At 40.8% G+C, this 18,348-nt stretch overlaps 1 protein-coding gene across 7 annotated transcripts in view; it reads right to left on the bottom strand.

Annotated features, from left to right (window-relative positions):
- LOC142097042 (uncharacterized) overlaps positions 1-18,348 on the bottom strand; it is a 60,085-nt gene that overhangs the window by 8,485 nt on the left and 33,252 nt on the right. For 6 of the 7 annotated variants that reach the window (XM_075178646.1, XM_075178673.1, XM_075178659.1 and 3 more), the window contains 15 exons: positions 18,211-18,303; positions 16,831-16,923; positions 15,884-15,996; positions 13,847-13,982; positions 13,593-13,763; positions 12,284-12,409; positions 10,966-11,229; positions 9,348-9,410; positions 7,227-7,322; positions 6,849-6,950; positions 6,172-6,354; positions 4,354-4,485; positions 3,358-3,587; positions 3,008-3,146; positions 376-459 (listed from right to left, as the gene is read on the bottom strand). In XM_075178646.1, coding sequence (XP_075034747.1) covers positions 376-459; positions 3,008-3,146; positions 3,358-3,587; positions 4,354-4,485; positions 6,172-6,354; positions 6,849-6,950; positions 7,227-7,322; positions 9,348-9,410; positions 10,966-11,229; positions 12,284-12,409; positions 13,593-13,763; positions 13,847-13,982; positions 15,884-15,996; positions 16,831-16,923; positions 18,211-18,303 — 2,025 coding nt within the window. The remainder of the gene's footprint in view (positions 1-375; positions 460-3,007; positions 3,147-3,357; positions 3,588-4,353; positions 4,486-6,171; positions 6,355-6,848; positions 6,951-7,226; positions 7,323-9,347; positions 9,411-10,965; positions 11,230-12,283; positions 12,410-13,592; positions 13,764-13,846; positions 13,983-15,883; positions 15,997-16,830; positions 16,924-18,210; positions 18,304-18,348) is intronic. The other variant, XM_075178665.1, reaches the window with a different exon arrangement.

Here is an 18,348-nt window from a genome sequence, read left to right as displayed (position 1 = left end):
TAATATTTAACTTTTCTGAGATATTTGCAGCACTATTTGTCCCAGACACTATATGGATCTACTAACAGCTGACATGTCAGTGTCTACTATGTACAATTACACTGGGTATAACAGTAACATGTGTAAGAGTCCCGTCTCCACACCACCAGTTTGGGAGTTGCAAGAAATCACTTGGACTGAATGCAGAAACACAGCATAGATTAATATAGACCACCTTACTGGACCCGATAGCAGGGCACAATTATATATGTCACACTGCAGAAGTGGATGGAACAGACACTGGATACATTTCAGTAAAAAGAGAAACAAATGATGGGTGAAATAAAACAATGTTTCTGTCATACATGGTTATTGAGGTGACGGTACTCTGTGTACCTGTATCAGTCTCTCCTTTAACATATCCAGGGCCTTCTCCTTCTCTAGCTGACACTGCTCTTTTATCTGCTGTAACTCACGTTCCTGTTTAATACACAAAAGAGAAACTTGGAAATCAGTCAAAATTCCAATTTGTCCCAAATACAACTACTGGGTTCCATGTTACACTTTTCCTCATTAAATTATTTTGGCAACACTTGTAGAATTTGGGACATTCCTAGGTGGGGTCAAAGCATCATTAACCACTTCATGACTGGATGGGTTTCCCTCATTCATGAACAGACCAATTTATTAGTCAGTTTTATATTGTTATTTCATGACAGATAGGGCTTCCTTTTGGTAGTATAGAGGAATAAATATCTTTATTCCATGGGTATGACATAGGGGAAAAACAGGCAAGGGACAAATCTCCTTCCACAAGTTACTTTCACACAAATAGTGCTAACCCAAATATTTATCCCAAAATGTAATGAACTAGTTTATCTGAATATAGGCATATCGAATGTGTGCACTTTATACAAGATCTACCATCATTATTGGACCCAGGACAAATACATTTTACTTTAATGTTTTTTACCCTCACACTATGCTGCTACTGCACATAATGGGGGGTAGCACCATCAGTGACATTTTTGGGGGATGACTGTCAAGCTCATTTTTGTATGAGTGTGTGTCACATACAATGACTGCCGCGTATTTATCATGCAGGGTTGAAGAAAGAAAGAAGGAACTTGTTTGATGCCTCTTTTTTTATTATTTTTATTACTTTTTTAATTTCTTGTCCTTTTTTTGGAAAACCCTTTAGACTGAAAGGAGAGTCTACAGTGCTACATAGAACTTATAATAGCTTATATGTACATACAGTCAAGTCCATAAATATTGGGACATCGACACAATTCTCATATTTTGGGCTCTATACACCACCACAATGGATTTGAAATGAAACTAACAAGATGTGCTTTAACTGCAGACTTTCAGCTTTAATTTGAGGGTATTAACATCCAAATCAGGTGAACGGTGTAGGAATTACAACTGTTTCTATATGTGCCTCCCACTTTTTAAGGGACCAAAAGTAATGGGACAAACGACTCAAAAGCTATTTCATGGACATGTGTGGGCTATTCCCTCATTGTTTCACCATCAATTGAGCAGGTAAAAAGTCTGGAGTTGATTCTAGGTGTGACATTTGCATTTGGAATCTGTTGCTGTCGACTCTCAATATGAGATCCAAAGAGCTGTCACTATGTCACTCATGATCCAAAACATACCACCTCATCAGTGAAGCATGGTGGTGGTAGTGTCATGGCGTGGGCATGTATGGCTGCCAATGGAACTGGTTCCCTTGTATTTATTGATGATGTGACTGCTGACAAAAGCAGCAGGATGAATTCTGAAGTGTTTCGGGCAATATTATCTGCTCATATTCAGTCAAATGCTTCAGAACTCATTGGACGGCGCTTCACAGTGCAGATGGACAATGACCAGAAGCATACTGCAAAAGCAACCAAAGAGTTTTTTAAGGCTAACAAGTAGAATATTATGCAATGGCCAAGTCAATCATCTGACCTGAATCCGATTGAGCATGCATTTCACTTGATGAAGACAAAACTGAAGGAAAAATGCCCCAAGAACAAGCAGGAACTGAAGACATTTGCTGTAGAGGCCTAGCAGAGCATCACCAGGGATGAAACCCAACGTCTGGTGATGTCTATGCCTTCCAGACTTCAGGCTGTAATTGACTGCAAAGGATTTGCAACAAAGTATTAAAAAGTGAAAGTTTGATGTAGAATTGTTTCGTTTGTCCCATTACTTTTGGTCCCTTAAAACGTAGGAGGCACATATAGAAACCGTTGTAATTCCTACACTGTTCACCTGATTTGGATGTAAATTCCCTCAAATTAAAGCTGAAAGTCTAGAGTTAAAGCACATCTTGTTAGTTTCATTTCAAATCCATTGTGGTGGTGTATAGAGCCCAAAATATGAGAATTGTGTCGATGTCCCAATATTTATGGACTTGACTGTACTTAACACAAGGGGGTAGATTTACTAGTTTCCTAAAAAGGAAAAGTGGAGGTGTTGCCCATAGCAACCAATCAGATTCTAGCTATGATTTATCTTGTACATTCTAGAACATGATAGTTGGAATCTGATTGGTTGCTATGGGCAACACCTCAACTTTTCCTTTTATAAGCTTTAGTAAATGTACCCCCTAGATCTAACAAAGTTGGTGTTAGGTGACATCCGATCTGCACCTTCTCTACACTTCTAACCCCCATCCCCCACATCTGACGTAATACTAGCTATGTCACAAGGCTTTCTAGTAAAGTACCTATACTGAATGTGAAAGTGCTCAGGCACTTCTGCGCACGCATTGAGCACTTTGTCAGCCGATCGAGAGGACAGAAATCAAATCAAATCAACCAGAGAAGATCAGTCATGTTGTACAGTAAAACACCCATCCAATCTACTCTGCTAAAACTGGTCTAACATTTCTATTTTACAGGAAACAACTTATAAGTTACTTCTATTTTAGAGCAAACTAATCTGGAAAAGTACTGCAATCCACAGATGAACACCTCATAAGATATCTGTGCTGCTGAATCTCTCTCTTGGTAGCCCTCAGGTTACTTACCTTCTCTCTCTGCACATGTAGGACGGTGCGCTTCTGTGCTTCCACTTCATGTTGTAATTCCTGAAATAACTGGTTGGTCTCCTCACTTACTCCATGCAGCATCTGCAGAGCGTGGCTGGTGGAAAGGCGAGAAGGGCTTCTGCAAGAGAGATCCTGAGTGATCATACACTGCATGGGATGTCCGCAATCACTGTATGTTGCTGGTGACCTTCTGTACCATTATACAATCGTGTGATCCAAGATGCTGCACTATATATATCATCATTGCCTGTGATATCCTGTTCTACTATCTGTTGTCCTATAACTGCTTCACAAATGTTTCTCTAGGTAACCTGTGAGAGGCCACTTACCCGAGCTTGCTCCTAGACGGGCTCTGTGTTTTAGGCCTCCCGGGAGTGCACTGAATACGCTCACAAGCTGCGCTGATCTCTCTGGCTAGTGCCCTTTCACCTCGCTCAGCCTGAGCCAGCGCCTCTCTCTCTCTGAAAATGGATTCATTCTTTTCAGCCCGTAGCACATGCTGCTCTTCCTCCAGCTGCTGAATCCTCAGTTTCAGACGATCCATGTCCCGCTCTTTTTCCTAAAAAAAATAAAAAAAATAATCAAAACCAAAAGCTCAGTGAAGCCTCGAGCTATCCCCCCTTGATGAACGATTTTTCTGATAGACAATAAAAATTATTATGGGTATGTTTTCCTAAACTGCATATTTTTACAATGCACAAAATATCACTTTGGAATTAAAGGGGTTACACAACATAATACCAATCGCATTATTTAACACCATAGGACAGGAGAGACTAAAGCAGAGAACATTCCTTGCTTGAGAGAGTCATGTGATTAGATATGTGCGTCACATGATTGCTGAAAGTATATGAACTTATACAATTTAGTGGAATTCTTCTCTAAGACTAAATCAGACAATTTTTGCAATGTGTCATTTTCTGAGATCAAAAGTTATCATCACTAGAAACTCACATGCTGATAATTATTGCTACTAATTATTTTCCTTCATTGACCAGACCTGGGGGTAAATGTATCAAGCTGAGAGTTTTCCTGTAGGTTTGAAAAGTGGAGATGTTGCCTATAGCAACCAATCAGATTCTAGCTGACATTTTGTAGAATGCACTAAGTAGACAATAGCTAGAATCTGATTGGTTTTTCAAACCTGCCGGAAAACTCTCAGCTTGATACATTTATCCCCTGGTCTTACCTCTCTTATCAGTATACCTGCTAATGATATTATCTTTCCTTCTCTCATTTCACCTGACAACATTTTTACTGTAGCTATCACTCCAGCTTTCAGGCCTGTCTGATGTGCTTTCAATACTCAGTCGATCAGGACATACTTGTGCAAGCTCTTGCTCCAGTCTCCTCATCTCTTCCTGCTTCTCTTCTTTCAGGACTGCATGTAGTTCATCCAAAGCTTCTTGCTTCTCACGGTGTAGGGAACGCTGGTGAATTTCATGCTCCTGAATTATCTACCAAGCAAGAGCACAATCACTAGCTAGACATTACAACAAATGTGGTGCAGGCGTATAGAAAGTTGCTACAAATATAATGCAGCAGCGCTAGTTACGACTATCATGCGGCAGCCTTGTACAAACGTCTACCAGAGGCTGCATATACATAAGATAAGATAACAAAGGACAGAACTTGCGCTATGTTACATAGATATGTTATATATTTAGAATAAAGTGATGGTTTTACACTGTTTCCCCACATAAGGGGAAACAGGTCATTAGGGCTAGTGGAAAAGTCTATTGCACTTAATATGGAAAAGCTCATTTCTAGGTGCACTTCTATCAAAATAATAAAAACATTTAAATGTATAATGATTTTTTTTTGCTGTGTGTTAGAAGGCCAGGGGATCTGCACACATGGAAGGCACGCCCCTCTACCAGTGTGTATGCCATTTGTACCTATACTTTATGGGGTAGAACACAGACTTGATGAAGAGCATGCTAAGATGGCAGCAACTGCAGGGGTGCAGCATTTAGTATCTTCTGATGAAAGGATCTGGAGGGGGGATAAGACTTTTCTTTGGTGAGTGTGAGCTAGGTGCAGCCATTATTTATATATTAGGCTAAAGCAAATTAGCTTTTAGCAGAAAAGATTAAATTAATGAAGGGGGTGCTCCTAAAATGGGATCCTAGGATGGACTTTGAAATGACCTTTTCATCATATAAATTTCCTATCAGACCCGCAAAAGTCGGAGTAGATTGATTTTACCGCGCAGATCCCAAAACTGGAATGTAGGTGCACAAATAAAAGCTCTGCGCACCTGCACAATTTGCACTAATGTTGTCATAACACTGACAACATGGCACTAATCTTCTAAAGCCTTTGCTGCAATGGAACATCTCTTTACAGAGCCAGTTACCTAAATGTATTAAAAAAGATCTAAAGCCTTCTCTTTAGACAATAGTGTAATTTATTTGCTTAGAGTTTAATAGAAACAAAACCAAGCTTTTCGTCTATACCAAAGGTCTGAAGCTAAATTTCTGACAGTCCAAGTGGATTGAGTCTCCTTGTCCGATCAGTGGGGGAGAAAATAATGACTCTTATTCCTCCTGGGCATCCACCTCCCTTCTTGAGTAATCTGTTACCACATGTCTGTGGCAGAGTTGTATAGCTGCTTAATATGTTGATAAGATATGTGCTGTGGGCGTCCAGTGGGATAGCTGTGGAGGGCATGTTATTATTACATACCTTTGTATATATAACTCAATATAATGAGCGTTGATTGTACAAAATGTTTTTGTTTACTTTGTATTTGTTCTTTTCTTATTGCAATGGGTGTTTGTTTATTTGTTTGTTTTTGGGGATGATAGTAGCGCAACTTTATATTTTTGCCCTAAATCCAATAACAAACAATTGTATTGATGCAAAGAAGAAAAAGAAGAAAGAAACCAATCCAGCCAAGAACTTATATTATATTTGCCTGATTGCCAATGGCAGAAATACTGTAGCTCATGTGAAGAGATCCTAACAACCAGCGCTGTTAGCGGGTTATCTATAGTCCTGGTGGTGGGAGCATCATAAAAGCATAACAAGCCTATGTGACGTTACAATTTAGAGCTCAGGCTTCCCCAAACTCACTGCCTGAACTGAATCCACACGTGTTCCTCTCACATAATGTCTTCTGGCGTTATTCGTAGTCTTACATTTTGTAGGTCAGCAGACTTCTTTTCCAATGTCATAGCCGTCCTGCGCTCTCTTTCCAATGCTTCCCGCAGATCTGCCAGCTCTAGAAGCCTCTCCTCTTCCATTGTGTGTCTCTGTATTTGAAGTGCATCTCTCTTTTCGCTTTCCCACTTTTTCTGCTCATGCAGCAGCGTATTGTGCACCTGATATGCCAGAAACAACACAACACAAAATGTAAATGACATATTCCGCACTCTGATAGCCCTGAGATAAGTTCTTTTGTTCCTAGAGTATTCACGTGACCAATGGCAATCCTCTCTTTCTCTAACTCCAATGTATCTATTATATACAGCTGATAATGTGATATCTGCATGGGAGGACTCTCACGTGCAAGCATTATTCAGTAATAATCTTATTGCTGGCTTTTAGAGAGCTATGGGCTTGGATTTGGCCCTGATGCTGTAGTTGAAAGACTGTGTTGCAATAATATGAAGTGTGGCAGATGGCGGTCATGAATCTAGTGAATGCTAAGCGCACAGAGGGAATACAATAACTGAGATAACTGTTATAAAAGAACAGACAGTAATACAAGATATACATTGAAAAAGATTAATAGATGTAAAACCCATATTTACAGACTAAATTGATGTACAATGAAGATCCAATGATTGTGCGAACGATGAGATGTCAGTCTTACCATCTCCCTTGCTTCTTGCTTCAGTTCTACAGCTAGCTTCTTCATTGATTCTTTTTGTGACTTGAGAGTCTCCTTCAGTTTTGCAATTTCTTTATCTTTCACCTGGAATATAAGTAAACATTATGGCTGAAGATCTCAGTAGGACAAGTGCTATAGCATTATAACATGTTCTCATTTTCACTCTGCAGTAAACACCAATTATTGTATAATCATCCCATTAACATTAGCCCACGTTTCTGCATTCTATCCACATGGCAGATGTGGTCAAAGGGGTAAGAGATGCCACGTATGATCTGGTCTCTGCATTACGGCTTTATCCACTGCTCTATAAACACATTAGAGGATTTATATCACTGTCATTTCAAAGTAGGACATTACCTCCAAAGACTTTACAACTTTATCCATTTCTTTTTTCAGACATTCAGCTTGATCCTTAAGAGCTTTAGCTTTCACTTGCTCCATATTTTCTGCAAACTTAATTTACACAATACAACAAGAATCAGAAACATCCCCTGTAACAGAAGCTTAATGACATCTTCTGGGTGATGATAGTCTATAGAAATCTCCATTAGGTGAACTTATTGGGCCTGATTTAGAGTCGGACTTAAGTCCACTTGTGCCACGTACACATGTGACTTGTGTACCATTTATCACGCTCTGCATACCATACACCCATATTTTGAGTTGCGCGTGTCTTATGCTTTCACCCACTGGGGGAGGCAGGTCCAGAGCATTCACATGTAAGCTCCATGGAGAGACAAGACACACACCTTAGATATGCATCAGAGTTTGACTTATGCATATATTTAAGAAATATCTTTGTGCATCCCGTAAGCCTGGGGGTATATTTAGTAAACTGTGGGTTTGAAAAAGTGATGTTGCCTATAGCACCAAATCAGATTGTAGTTATTTATTTATTTAGTACATTCTACAAAATGACAGCTAGAATCTGATTGGCTGCTACAGGCAACATCTCCACTTTTTCAAACCCGCAGTTTAGTAATTATACCCCCTGGTGTAACTTTCCAAGTTGATGATGATGGCTGCATCTTTGCGCTATATGAATTATCTTAAGATACATGCAACTTAAAATACAGAGTTACATAAGTGACCAGATGTTATTTGTATGTACACAAAAGCTGCATTTTTATACCCAATATCTAATATATATAAGTCTAGCGGCGTGTATTAGTCTGTGTGTGGAAAAAAAACAAAAAAAACAAGCTGCAGCGCCACCTGCTGGTCGGAGTTATACACTGACCTGGCTCAAACTCATTTTCGTGAGGTAATTTTACCTCATGAACACACATGTGAAGCGGCGTGTGTTAGTGTGTGTGTGTGTGTGTGGAAAAAACTATTTTCTCAGAAAGGACTCATCCAATTGACCTGAAATTTGGTATACTGACATTATTTGACAAAAAAATTAGAATAGTGAAGTCAGTTAACTTTCATCATCCCCCCTTCCCCCCGTGGGAGGGGTAGTAAAGGCTAAATTTACGAGTTGAGGGGTCAAACTCATTTTCGTGAGGTAATTTTACCTCATGAACACACATTAAAAAGGGCGCTTGCGTCGGGAAGTAACGCTCTTCCCCTGAGGAGGCCTGGGCTAGGCCCAAATGCATGACAAGAACCCTTTTAAGACCTTAAGTAGCTTGATTTTACTAGACTGCATGAGTATCATGCACGGATTAACTTATATATATATATAAAAGAAAAATGGAGGAGGAGGCGCACAATAGTGTAGTATATTGGTATAATATTGGGATCACACAATAACCCACAATAGGACCGGAAACACCAGTGGAGAGGAAACCAGGAAACAAAAACTGTAATATAACATCCAATGTGTAGATGTAGAATACAAGTTACAGCTTATTCTCAAACAAAGTCACAGTGGGTGAACTCGCAGTATTTCCATATAGTATATGTGAAACACCCAGGACACACTTATGCAGATGTATGCGTACCAGATAGCAAAACTTTTAAGCTTTGTGTACGTAGATATCCTTCATCTGGTCACAAACGGGTCACACGAGTGGAAAAAACACCTTTCTAATAAAGGTTAATTAGAAGTAAATCAGGTGCTAGTATGTACCCTGGATAATGTAAACAATTTCCATGGATCCCAATATTATACCAATATACTACACTATTGTGCGTCTCCTCCTCCATTTTTCTTTTATAGGTTATTTCCATGCTACACCGCTTGGTAAAGAGGACTGGCAGCCACCTGCACATGGGAAGTGTCTATTGAGAAGAATATAGACTTTATACTGGACTATTGGTGATTTGTTACAAGCGCCAATTGTTGTATCTTGTATTTTTAAAATTATATATATATATATGTACCTATCGCTATCTATTTGCTTTAGTGTGGGCTAACTTTATATCATGTTGTATGCCTGACTTTCAGTGTATTTCTTCCTGGTAAAATACTTCAGAAATTAATTATAAATATTTCCCCTGGAGGTTTACACTGCTCAGTGAGGTCAGAAGTACCTGTTGGATCTCCGTCTGCTTCTGGCTCTGTATCTCCTCCTTCAGTTTTGCAATATGAAGGTCCTGGAGAAGTAATAAAACATTTTACTACAAGTCCCTATTTTACATGGGGTCACTGCATCCATTTCAATGATCAGCTACACATAATAACACATGCAAGACAAAGACCAAGATGAGTGCTGGCGTATCATTTGGTAATATATGCGTCCAGTCTATAAGTGACTTCCTATAAGTCTATAAGTGACTAGCTAATAGTTGGAGAAGTAATTATTTTCACCCCTCACTGTAGCTGTAACCCACTTCAATGTTCCCGTAGTGTTCCAGCTAACCTATTACTCCAAATCCATTTTCACCATCTCTCACAATAAACCACTTCTCTGTAGCTTCCTTCCTTACATCCCCACTCTTCTCAGCTTATTGTATAGTTGATATGGGGGTTGTGGTGTATTCAGGGCCAGCGGAACGCGGTAAGCAAGGCGGGGGGCACCAATACTGAGGAGTGCTCCCCTCCGCATGCTACCCCCTCATCTGTGGGCACAAAAAAATAAAAAGGAAAAAACCTGTATGCAGCGCGGCACCCGGCATCCTCCTCCTCCTCCCTGCTCTGTTCACACTGAGGAGCGGCGCAGAGAGAAGCCAGCACACAGAAAGAAGAGGACGAAGAGAAGAAGACAAGAGAAAGAAAGAAGGTCATAGAAGGGTAAGTAAATAATGGAGGGGACAACTGTGTTGATGTAGGAGGAAGGCAGCAGTGTGGATGAGAAGGGAGGGTGGCAGCAATGTTGAAGAAGGAGGGGGGCAGCAATGTTGATGAAGGAGGGGGCAGCAATGTGGATGAACGAGGTAGACAGCAGTGGGATGAGGAGAGGGCCCAGTGTGATGGAGGAGGTGGGCAGCAATCATCATCATCATTTATTTATATAGCGCCACTGATTCCGCAGCGCTGTACAGAGAAATCACTCACATCAGTGCCTGCCCCATTGGAGCTTACAGTCTAAATTTCCTAACGCACACAATTTTGATATCAGCCAATTAACCTACTAGTATGTTATTTGCTAACATAAACACACACACACACACACACACACGCAGACGCACACCAAGAGAGACTAGGGTCAATTTTTGAAGAGGGCACAGTGTGATGGAGGAGAGGGCACAGAGTGATGGAGAAGACAGTATGATGGAGGAGAGGGCACAGAGTGATGGAGAAGGCACAGTGTGATGGAGGAGAGGGCACAGTGTGATGGAGAAGGCACAGTGTGATAAAGGTGCAGTGTGATGGTGAAGGGCACAGTGTGATGAAGAAGGGGGCACAACTAATTTCCCAAAAATGTAAAATCTTATTACATAGAATACATATTCTTCATTTATATTATTTATACAGCAATTTATGTTTGCTGTTTAATGTATTTATTTGGATTACTCTCTTTATTATTGTGTGTGCTTTGTATTAAAAGGTAAGCCATCATTGAATGCACAAATAATTTATAAAAGAGGAGGGCGCAAATTTATTTTTTGCGGGGGGTGGGGGTGCCTGACATGCTAGCATCGGCCCTGGGTGTATTAGCAAGGTGTGTGACATAAATGTATAATGTCTGTGATTAAGAGCAGTGGGTACCCTGTCCTGCTGATGCTGGAGCTGCAGTACAGCCAGTCCCTTATTGTGCTTCTCTTTCATAGCCTCTACAGCCAGCATCTGTGCTTCCTTGTCCGCCTTCATGGAGGACACAACCTCCCGCATCTTCAGCAGGTCCAGCTCCTTCTCAGATAAGATCTTCTCAAGAGAGTTTATTCTTGTGCTTTGTTCTCTGACCTGGGAACTTAGGTCAGTGATCTGTTGGGTTAATGCTTCTTGTCGTTCACTGGCTTCTTCTGTCTGAGTCTGTAATGAGGAAACAAGTCACTGCATGAGCAACATGACCACAAAGAGCTGCACTTTGGGTCTATAGTGACTATACATTTAATTCAGCTGCTTGTATCGTATTGATGGAAATATTAGAAACCATATTTAGAAGCATTATAGTTATCTCTATTATATTTATATTCTTCAGAGTTGCAGAGTGTGAAAACAATAGCAAAAGTAGATACACTGAGAAAGAGAGGTGAGGTTACAATGCATTCTAGTTAGTGCAAAATAGGGAGGAAATGTGGAAATAGGTACAAAAGGGGAACAGTAATATATTGCAGGTCATTTATGATGCTAGACCATGCTGCAGGGCAGTGTTAGGCTATAATTAGCTGAACGCTCTCATTCCACTTTCGTTTTTGAGTGGCTATAACATTTTGAGGACTGCTAACCAGGACCACATTCAAATATGTCCAGACTAAGGATTATTATACTACCCCATGTTACAAAATAAAATCTTATTTTTGTTTGAGTGCATAATCTGGTACATTATTATGGATACCCTGCATTTCCTATAAAAAAAAATTTGAGCCGAGCACGTCCCACAAGGTCTACCCATTATCATGAGCAATTAAGTAGTTGTCCCACAACAGACGTCATTCTGCTTTACTAATTGTTGCTAACTGTGGAAAACCGTGCATGATGTCACAAGCCATGAAATAATGGCTACTGCTGCACAGCCAGGTTCTTTATCTTATAAATGACCCCCATTGTTCCACGTCTCCATAGGCTGCATAGTATACTATTACAGCAAACACTAGGGACTAGATTTACTAAGCTGCAGGTTTGAAAAAGTGGGGATGTTGCCTATAGCAATCAATCAGATTCAAGCTTTCATTCATTTAGTACTTTCTACAAAATGACAGCTAGAATCTGATTGGATGCTATAGGCAACATCCCCGCTTTTTCAAACCTGCAGCTTAGTAAATCTAGCCCTAGGATTGGTACTTCCATGACTGGTACACTGAATGGGCACACCCAGGACACATAAACAGATCCTGACACCAGAGTGCCATTGTAGAGCTTTTACCTGGAACCGAGTCTCATATTTCTTTTCAAGCTCCCGTAACTGGGATTTAAACTGTTTGTTCTTCTCCTGCTTCTCTGCACATTCTGCCCTTGTTTCCTCCAGTCTACACTGGGACTCCTCTAAATTCTGCAAATAAAACAAAATCCTTGGATCTCCTAATGTACATGTAAATTTGGCCTTATTGTTTATAACAGACACCTTAAACCAAAGGATCACAATGGTTTAAACTGTACAGTAAATCACTATGGAAGCCTGGCTGGAGAAGTATATTATTCAAAATGCCAGAGGGACACTACCCTTCAGCCAACCCTCATGTAGCAGAGATAGCTTCCTAAGTGCTTCAGTCCGTCTGAAGTTCCTAAACATTGCCTTATGTTTCATCAAAACCACAATATGAAGAATAGAAGTAGGATAACTTGTGAAATCAAGCAAAATGCTCACATTTCTAAAACACATTTACTGAATGGTAGAGATATATTCTATTACTAGGAATATAGGACAAGTCATTCAGAATTTATAAGTTACAAGACCCCACAACCTAACGTATACATCTCTGTAAAGGGATTGCTAAACATAAAAAGCAATTGGCTTTATATAAAAGAACAAGGCATAGCACGCAAACATATTCTGAATCTCATCACTTATCACCCTGTGTACAACAACCTTCTGTTAGTCAGCCAATGTAAGGGGAGTGGGTGCAACATTCTGAGCCTCTTAGGCAGCTTGAAATGAGATGTACTGTGCTGTCTTATAGTGGATCAACTTGTATATATGGTTTTAGTTGACCCTTTAAATAAAAGACCTATCAGCACGCACAGGTATTTCTGTAAATGTTTCAGGGTCTTACGATATAGATAGTAAGCTCTCACGAGCAGAGCAACAACCACCCTCTGTCTCATGTATGTACCTTCTCTTTTAACCTCGGATGTACCCTTTTTGTTTTCATGTAGGATATTTTATGTATGATTTGTTATACGGACTGTACGTACTGCAGTTTTCTGTGCTCCTTACAAATAATCAATGATAACGATGATGTAGTAGATAAATTTGAGTCTGCATGTAAGGGACAGAAAGTCATATTGTAGCTCTTGTGTAAGGAAACATCAGCTTTCTATAGAGGGTTGCAGAGGACAATTTATTGAGCTAATCTTGCAAGAACATACAAGAGAGTAAGCATGAAGCCAAGTCTTGGTATTACCATGGTACGGGAACGTTCTATCAATAATTTATGAATTTCTCAGACTGGATGAATGCGCATTGATCGTGTGGCTGTAGAATGAATACTGCCCGCCTGGTTCTCTGAGCTCACCTCTTGCAGCGTCTCTATCTTTGCTCTGGCCGTACGCTGCTCAGAGAATAGCTCTGACTTTGCACTGCTGAGCTGGCGTTCTAGCTCCTGCCGCTCCATAAATGTCAGACTACCCTCCAGGTGTCGCACACGAGCCATTAATTCATCTCGTTCCGTTGTCAAAGAGGAGATCTTTGTGGGAAGAGGAATAGTTACATCTTTGTTCTGAACAGTAAGAATTTATTTCAACAAGACAACTGAATTGTAAATGTTACCTGGTACTGAAAGCTGACTATCTGGCTGCTGTGAGCATTGGAGCATTGCTGCTGTATGGATACCAGCTCCACCTCCAGTTCCTGCAGTTCCTTCAGGTACTTGTTACGTTTGTATTCCAGGATCGCCAGCTCACTCCTAAAGGACATAGAAAGAAGATTACATTGGGTGTATGTATCATAGCAGGTCTATCAGATAACACAGACCAGGACATGGCCTGTGCGCCCTGCTAAAGTCTTCTACCCTTCAATATTCTTTATTATCCCAACAAACAGGTTTTATATATGAAATATGTATTGGATTCATAAATGTGCAATTTAGATTTAAATCTGATCAGAGATGCTTATACTCAGGTCTATCACAATGACAGTAAAAGGGAGTTGATTTGCAAAAAAGTACATGGCTAAGAGTGCCCCAGCCCAAGAAGAAACTCATTTGAGTGTCCTATGTAGGGGCCAGCCGGGCTGGTGGGGAAGGGGGGGGGGGTCACCTGCCCTCCTGGTCAGTCCCATAGTGGGCAACCGTGGGCTGGGTCACTGGGCTACCTGCAATTTTTTTTCTTTAAAATGATCCTAAAAGGCTGCTGAGCCACACCCTTCCCCCCACCTCCAGGCTAAACAAATCACACTCTGCCACAAAATCATATACAGTATACACGATTTTATAGTATATAAGTATAATGGTCTTCAGAATCTAACCCGGTTTTCTGGTGACAGGTTGTCTCTCTCTGAGCAGGGGCGGATCTAGAATTTTATTTTACGTGGGGGGGCATTTAGTCCCCGCCCCTTTTTGACAGCTAAGGCTGCCTGCCGCTGCACACTATGTGCAGGTCCGTTTGGCCCGCGGTCGGCCAGCACACTCTCCCTGCCTGTCTCTGCCAAACGGACCTGCACCTAGTGTGCAGCCGCTGGCAGCAAGCCCCTGCTGAGGAGGGGGGGGTGTGATAGCCCCGATCGCCCCCCCCCCCCCTGGATCCACCGCTGTCTCTGAGTCATGTGATATAAAATCTGCATCATCCAATTTCTAAAGAAAGATATGTTGTCTGTGCTGAGCATATGAGTTTAGCAAGTCTGATATTATTTTTCCATTTGTGATGTTAAATAAAGTAAAAACAATTTGCTGTAATAAATCCATTATTTCTTGGTTTCCTTTGTCTCTGTGGTTTGTCATCTTAAACAACATAATGAGCCTGATTCATCCTCGGACATAACCTGCACACAACTTACGTTTACAAAATAAGTGCGAAACTTGGGTATAAGTAGAAGTTTGGTATAACTACGCTCTGGATAAATGTTACTTGCTGTAAGTAGAAAGAGAGAACAGACTGCAGGATATGTACATGCACATGTGCAATATAAAGTTCCCTTAGAACGCATGAACAAAATAATATTTTATAAAATAAACTAACAACTCTAACAACTATAATCATTAATAAGAATGTGTTTTTTTCTTTTACAGTAAATCCATAAAACAGGATGTTCTTAATGCGTACTGTACGTACTGTCGGTTTTTACAGCCTATCTTACTTGCATACACATGTTCTGTGCTAGCTAGTGGCACACATACGTGTAGTTTTTAAAACAAAGACTATGCCGTGTTAGTCATCACTATCAGTCGGCACTTGCACCTGCCCTGTAACTAGTACAAATGATATGTCTAAAAACTTTAGAGAAACACAGGACTTGAATTGGATGTATCAGCGCCGGCACACATACATTGGACTACGTTCATCCGCCCTTCCCACCCCGCTCCACCCTTCAAGTTGTAGGCAGTCGGAAGTGTCATGAATTGCATGCAATTGCGTTCATTGGCGCAATGTCTGTTTCTGAGTATGCGCAGAGCTATTTCACACAAGATATGCTACACATAGGGACTTCTTCCATAGATAAATCAGGCCCAATATCTTTACTTAACTGGGACATTGGGAATGTAACAGACTTACAGAGCTACCTCGAGCCATACGAGAGGTGATTTGTGATTTCTACATATTGCTCTATCGGGCATAATATTACCTAACCACCAACTGTTTCCTTTCTTACCTGTAGTCATCATCTGTAATCTGGCTCTCCCTCACACGTGACTCCACTTTCACCACTTCTTTCTGGGTCTTCTCTAGTAAATCTCGCAGGGATTCTAGCTCATGATAAGCTTCCTATCACAAAGACGGCAAGTAATCTGTCACCATATGTCAGATTTACATCTTACATTCTATGTGTGGTGATGTAAAAGAGCAGATGTAACAAATAATCTCATCTTAAAGGCTGAATTAACATTAACAAGGGGTACGCAGCTGAAAAGGTGGCAGATGCGTTCAAACAGCCTTCCAGCAGATATAGGAAAACATTATTTTCCTTTCTTTCAGTTGTCAAATTATGAAAAACTAGAACTCTATTATAGTAAGAACATTGTCTAGGTTCTCATAGATAGGTTTAGCCAGGCATTCATTGTGTAAAGTAGGGCAGACCACTTTCTGTGTCTACCTATGCACAGTATGGTCATATTCTGCTATTCTTCACTTAACCTCGGCACTGGTTGACCATCCCATTCTTAAGTATAAGAATGTATCTGGATATGAGTCAAGTATGTGTAGAAAATTACATAAAATAAGACTAAAAATTAACATCTAATAAAAATCTTTAATGTGGTTGCACTATATAATGTGTTTCTACTCAGGCCCGGCGGAAGCAATGTGCGCAGCCTAGGTGACGCCTACCTGCTTGGAATGCACTCCCTGCCCATCGGCTTCTTACCTTAGCGGATGGGAAGCAGTGAGGGCAACATCTCCTGCTCCTGTCAGTCTGGGAGAGTGCGCTGGGTCGTGACATCATAGTCCAGTGACACTCTCCCAGCCTAATAGTGACTGAGGAGCAGCAGCAGTCAGTATCGCTGGTCGCTCTGTGTATGTGAAATCTTGACACAATTTCATAAATCTATAGTTAGGAAGACACATTATCACACAAATGTAAATTAATTTCCAGAATAAAACCTTTTTCTGCTGTATGGCATCATTACACTGCAGGTCAGCTTCTCTGTACTGAATTTTCCTCTGTGAAAGTCTCTCTTCTTCAAACGCTACGTCCTGTGAATGGGATGAAAAATAAACTCAGATCTACAGCTATTTATTCACACAAGAGCAGTTTCTCTTATTTTAGTGTTTGCTGTCTTTTTTATAACATGGAGAGCCATTAATTACAGACTAGGTCAACCTTAGTGATAGGAGTCATACAGATGTTTTTAGTAGTGTTTGTTAATGCTAGTAAAAGCATATAATAGGGTGTAGGAATGCAACCCACTGGTTCCACCCTCCTGGTGGTGCTGGCGATGTGCTCCCTGGTATTCCAAGTCCCCATTCTGAACAGAGCAGGGCCGGGAATAAGCGCAGCAAGCTCCGGCAGGGGGGTGCTGAAGATTCCAGCTCCGGTCCTGTTCACCTAAACTACCAATTGTATGGTGCTCATTAGCATAAGGACAGCAATGCTGCTCTTTGGATGCTGCATGCTCAATTTACTGGAGTTCACTGCAAGGGAATGCACTGGGGTCAAGGGATCGTCCTCCAAATGGAACACCCCTGTGAATGTGCCCTTTCCAACTGTTTAACTCATTTATATAATCCTCTCTCAAAAAACTGCTGATGCATTTCAATGCAAAACTAAACACACTCTTGTGCCCAATCAGCACATAACAAGGAAAGATCTCATAAGCCAAATGTGCAATTGAGCTGCAGTTTTACACTGTTCATAAATGCCCTCATTTAGCAGTACAATCCTAGAATGCCCTCATTTAGCAGTACAATCCTAGAATGCCCTCATTTAGCAGTACAATCCTAGAATGCCCTCATTTAGCAGTACAATCCTAGAATGCCCTCATTTAGCAGTACAATCCTAGAATGCCCTCATTTAGCAGTACAATCCTAGAATGCCCTCATTTAGCAGTACAATCCTAGAGTGCCCTCATTTAGCAGTACAATCCTAGAATGTTCTCATTTAGCAGTACAATCCTAGAGTACCCTCATTTAGCAGTACGATCCTAGAATGTCCTCATTTAGCAGTACAATCCTAGAATGCCCTCATTTAGCAGTACAATCCTAGAATGCCCTCATTTAGCAGTACAATCCTAGAATGCCCTCATTTAGCAGTACAATCCTAGAATGCCCTCATTTAGCAGTACAATCCTAGAATGCCCTCATTTAGCAGTACAATCCTAGAATGCCCTCATTTAGCAGTACAATCCTAGAATCCCCTCATGTAGCAGTACAATCCTAGAATGCCCTCATTTAGCAGTACAATCCTAGAATGCCCATATTTAGCAGTACAATCCTAGAACTAGAAAGAGACAAAAGATGCAGTAACCTGTCTTTGTGACTTACTCTGTGGAGTTTGGCAATCGTTTCCTCCAGAATGGCCCTTTCAGTTGCCAGGTTCTCTACGATTCTCTTGCTCTGCACTTGTTCAGGGGCACACTAAGGAAACAACAAACAAAGCCCAATAATTACTAGTGGGAAATA

This window comes from Mixophyes fleayi, chromosome 1 (genome assembly GCF_038048845.1).
Source record: "Mixophyes fleayi isolate aMixFle1 chromosome 1, aMixFle1.hap1, whole genome shotgun sequence".
Lineage (NCBI taxonomy): Eukaryota > Metazoa > Chordata > Amphibia > Anura > Limnodynastidae > Mixophyes > Mixophyes fleayi.
The sequence above is the reverse complement of the archived record's forward strand: the minus strand, read 5'-3'. Positions and strand labels throughout refer to the sequence as shown.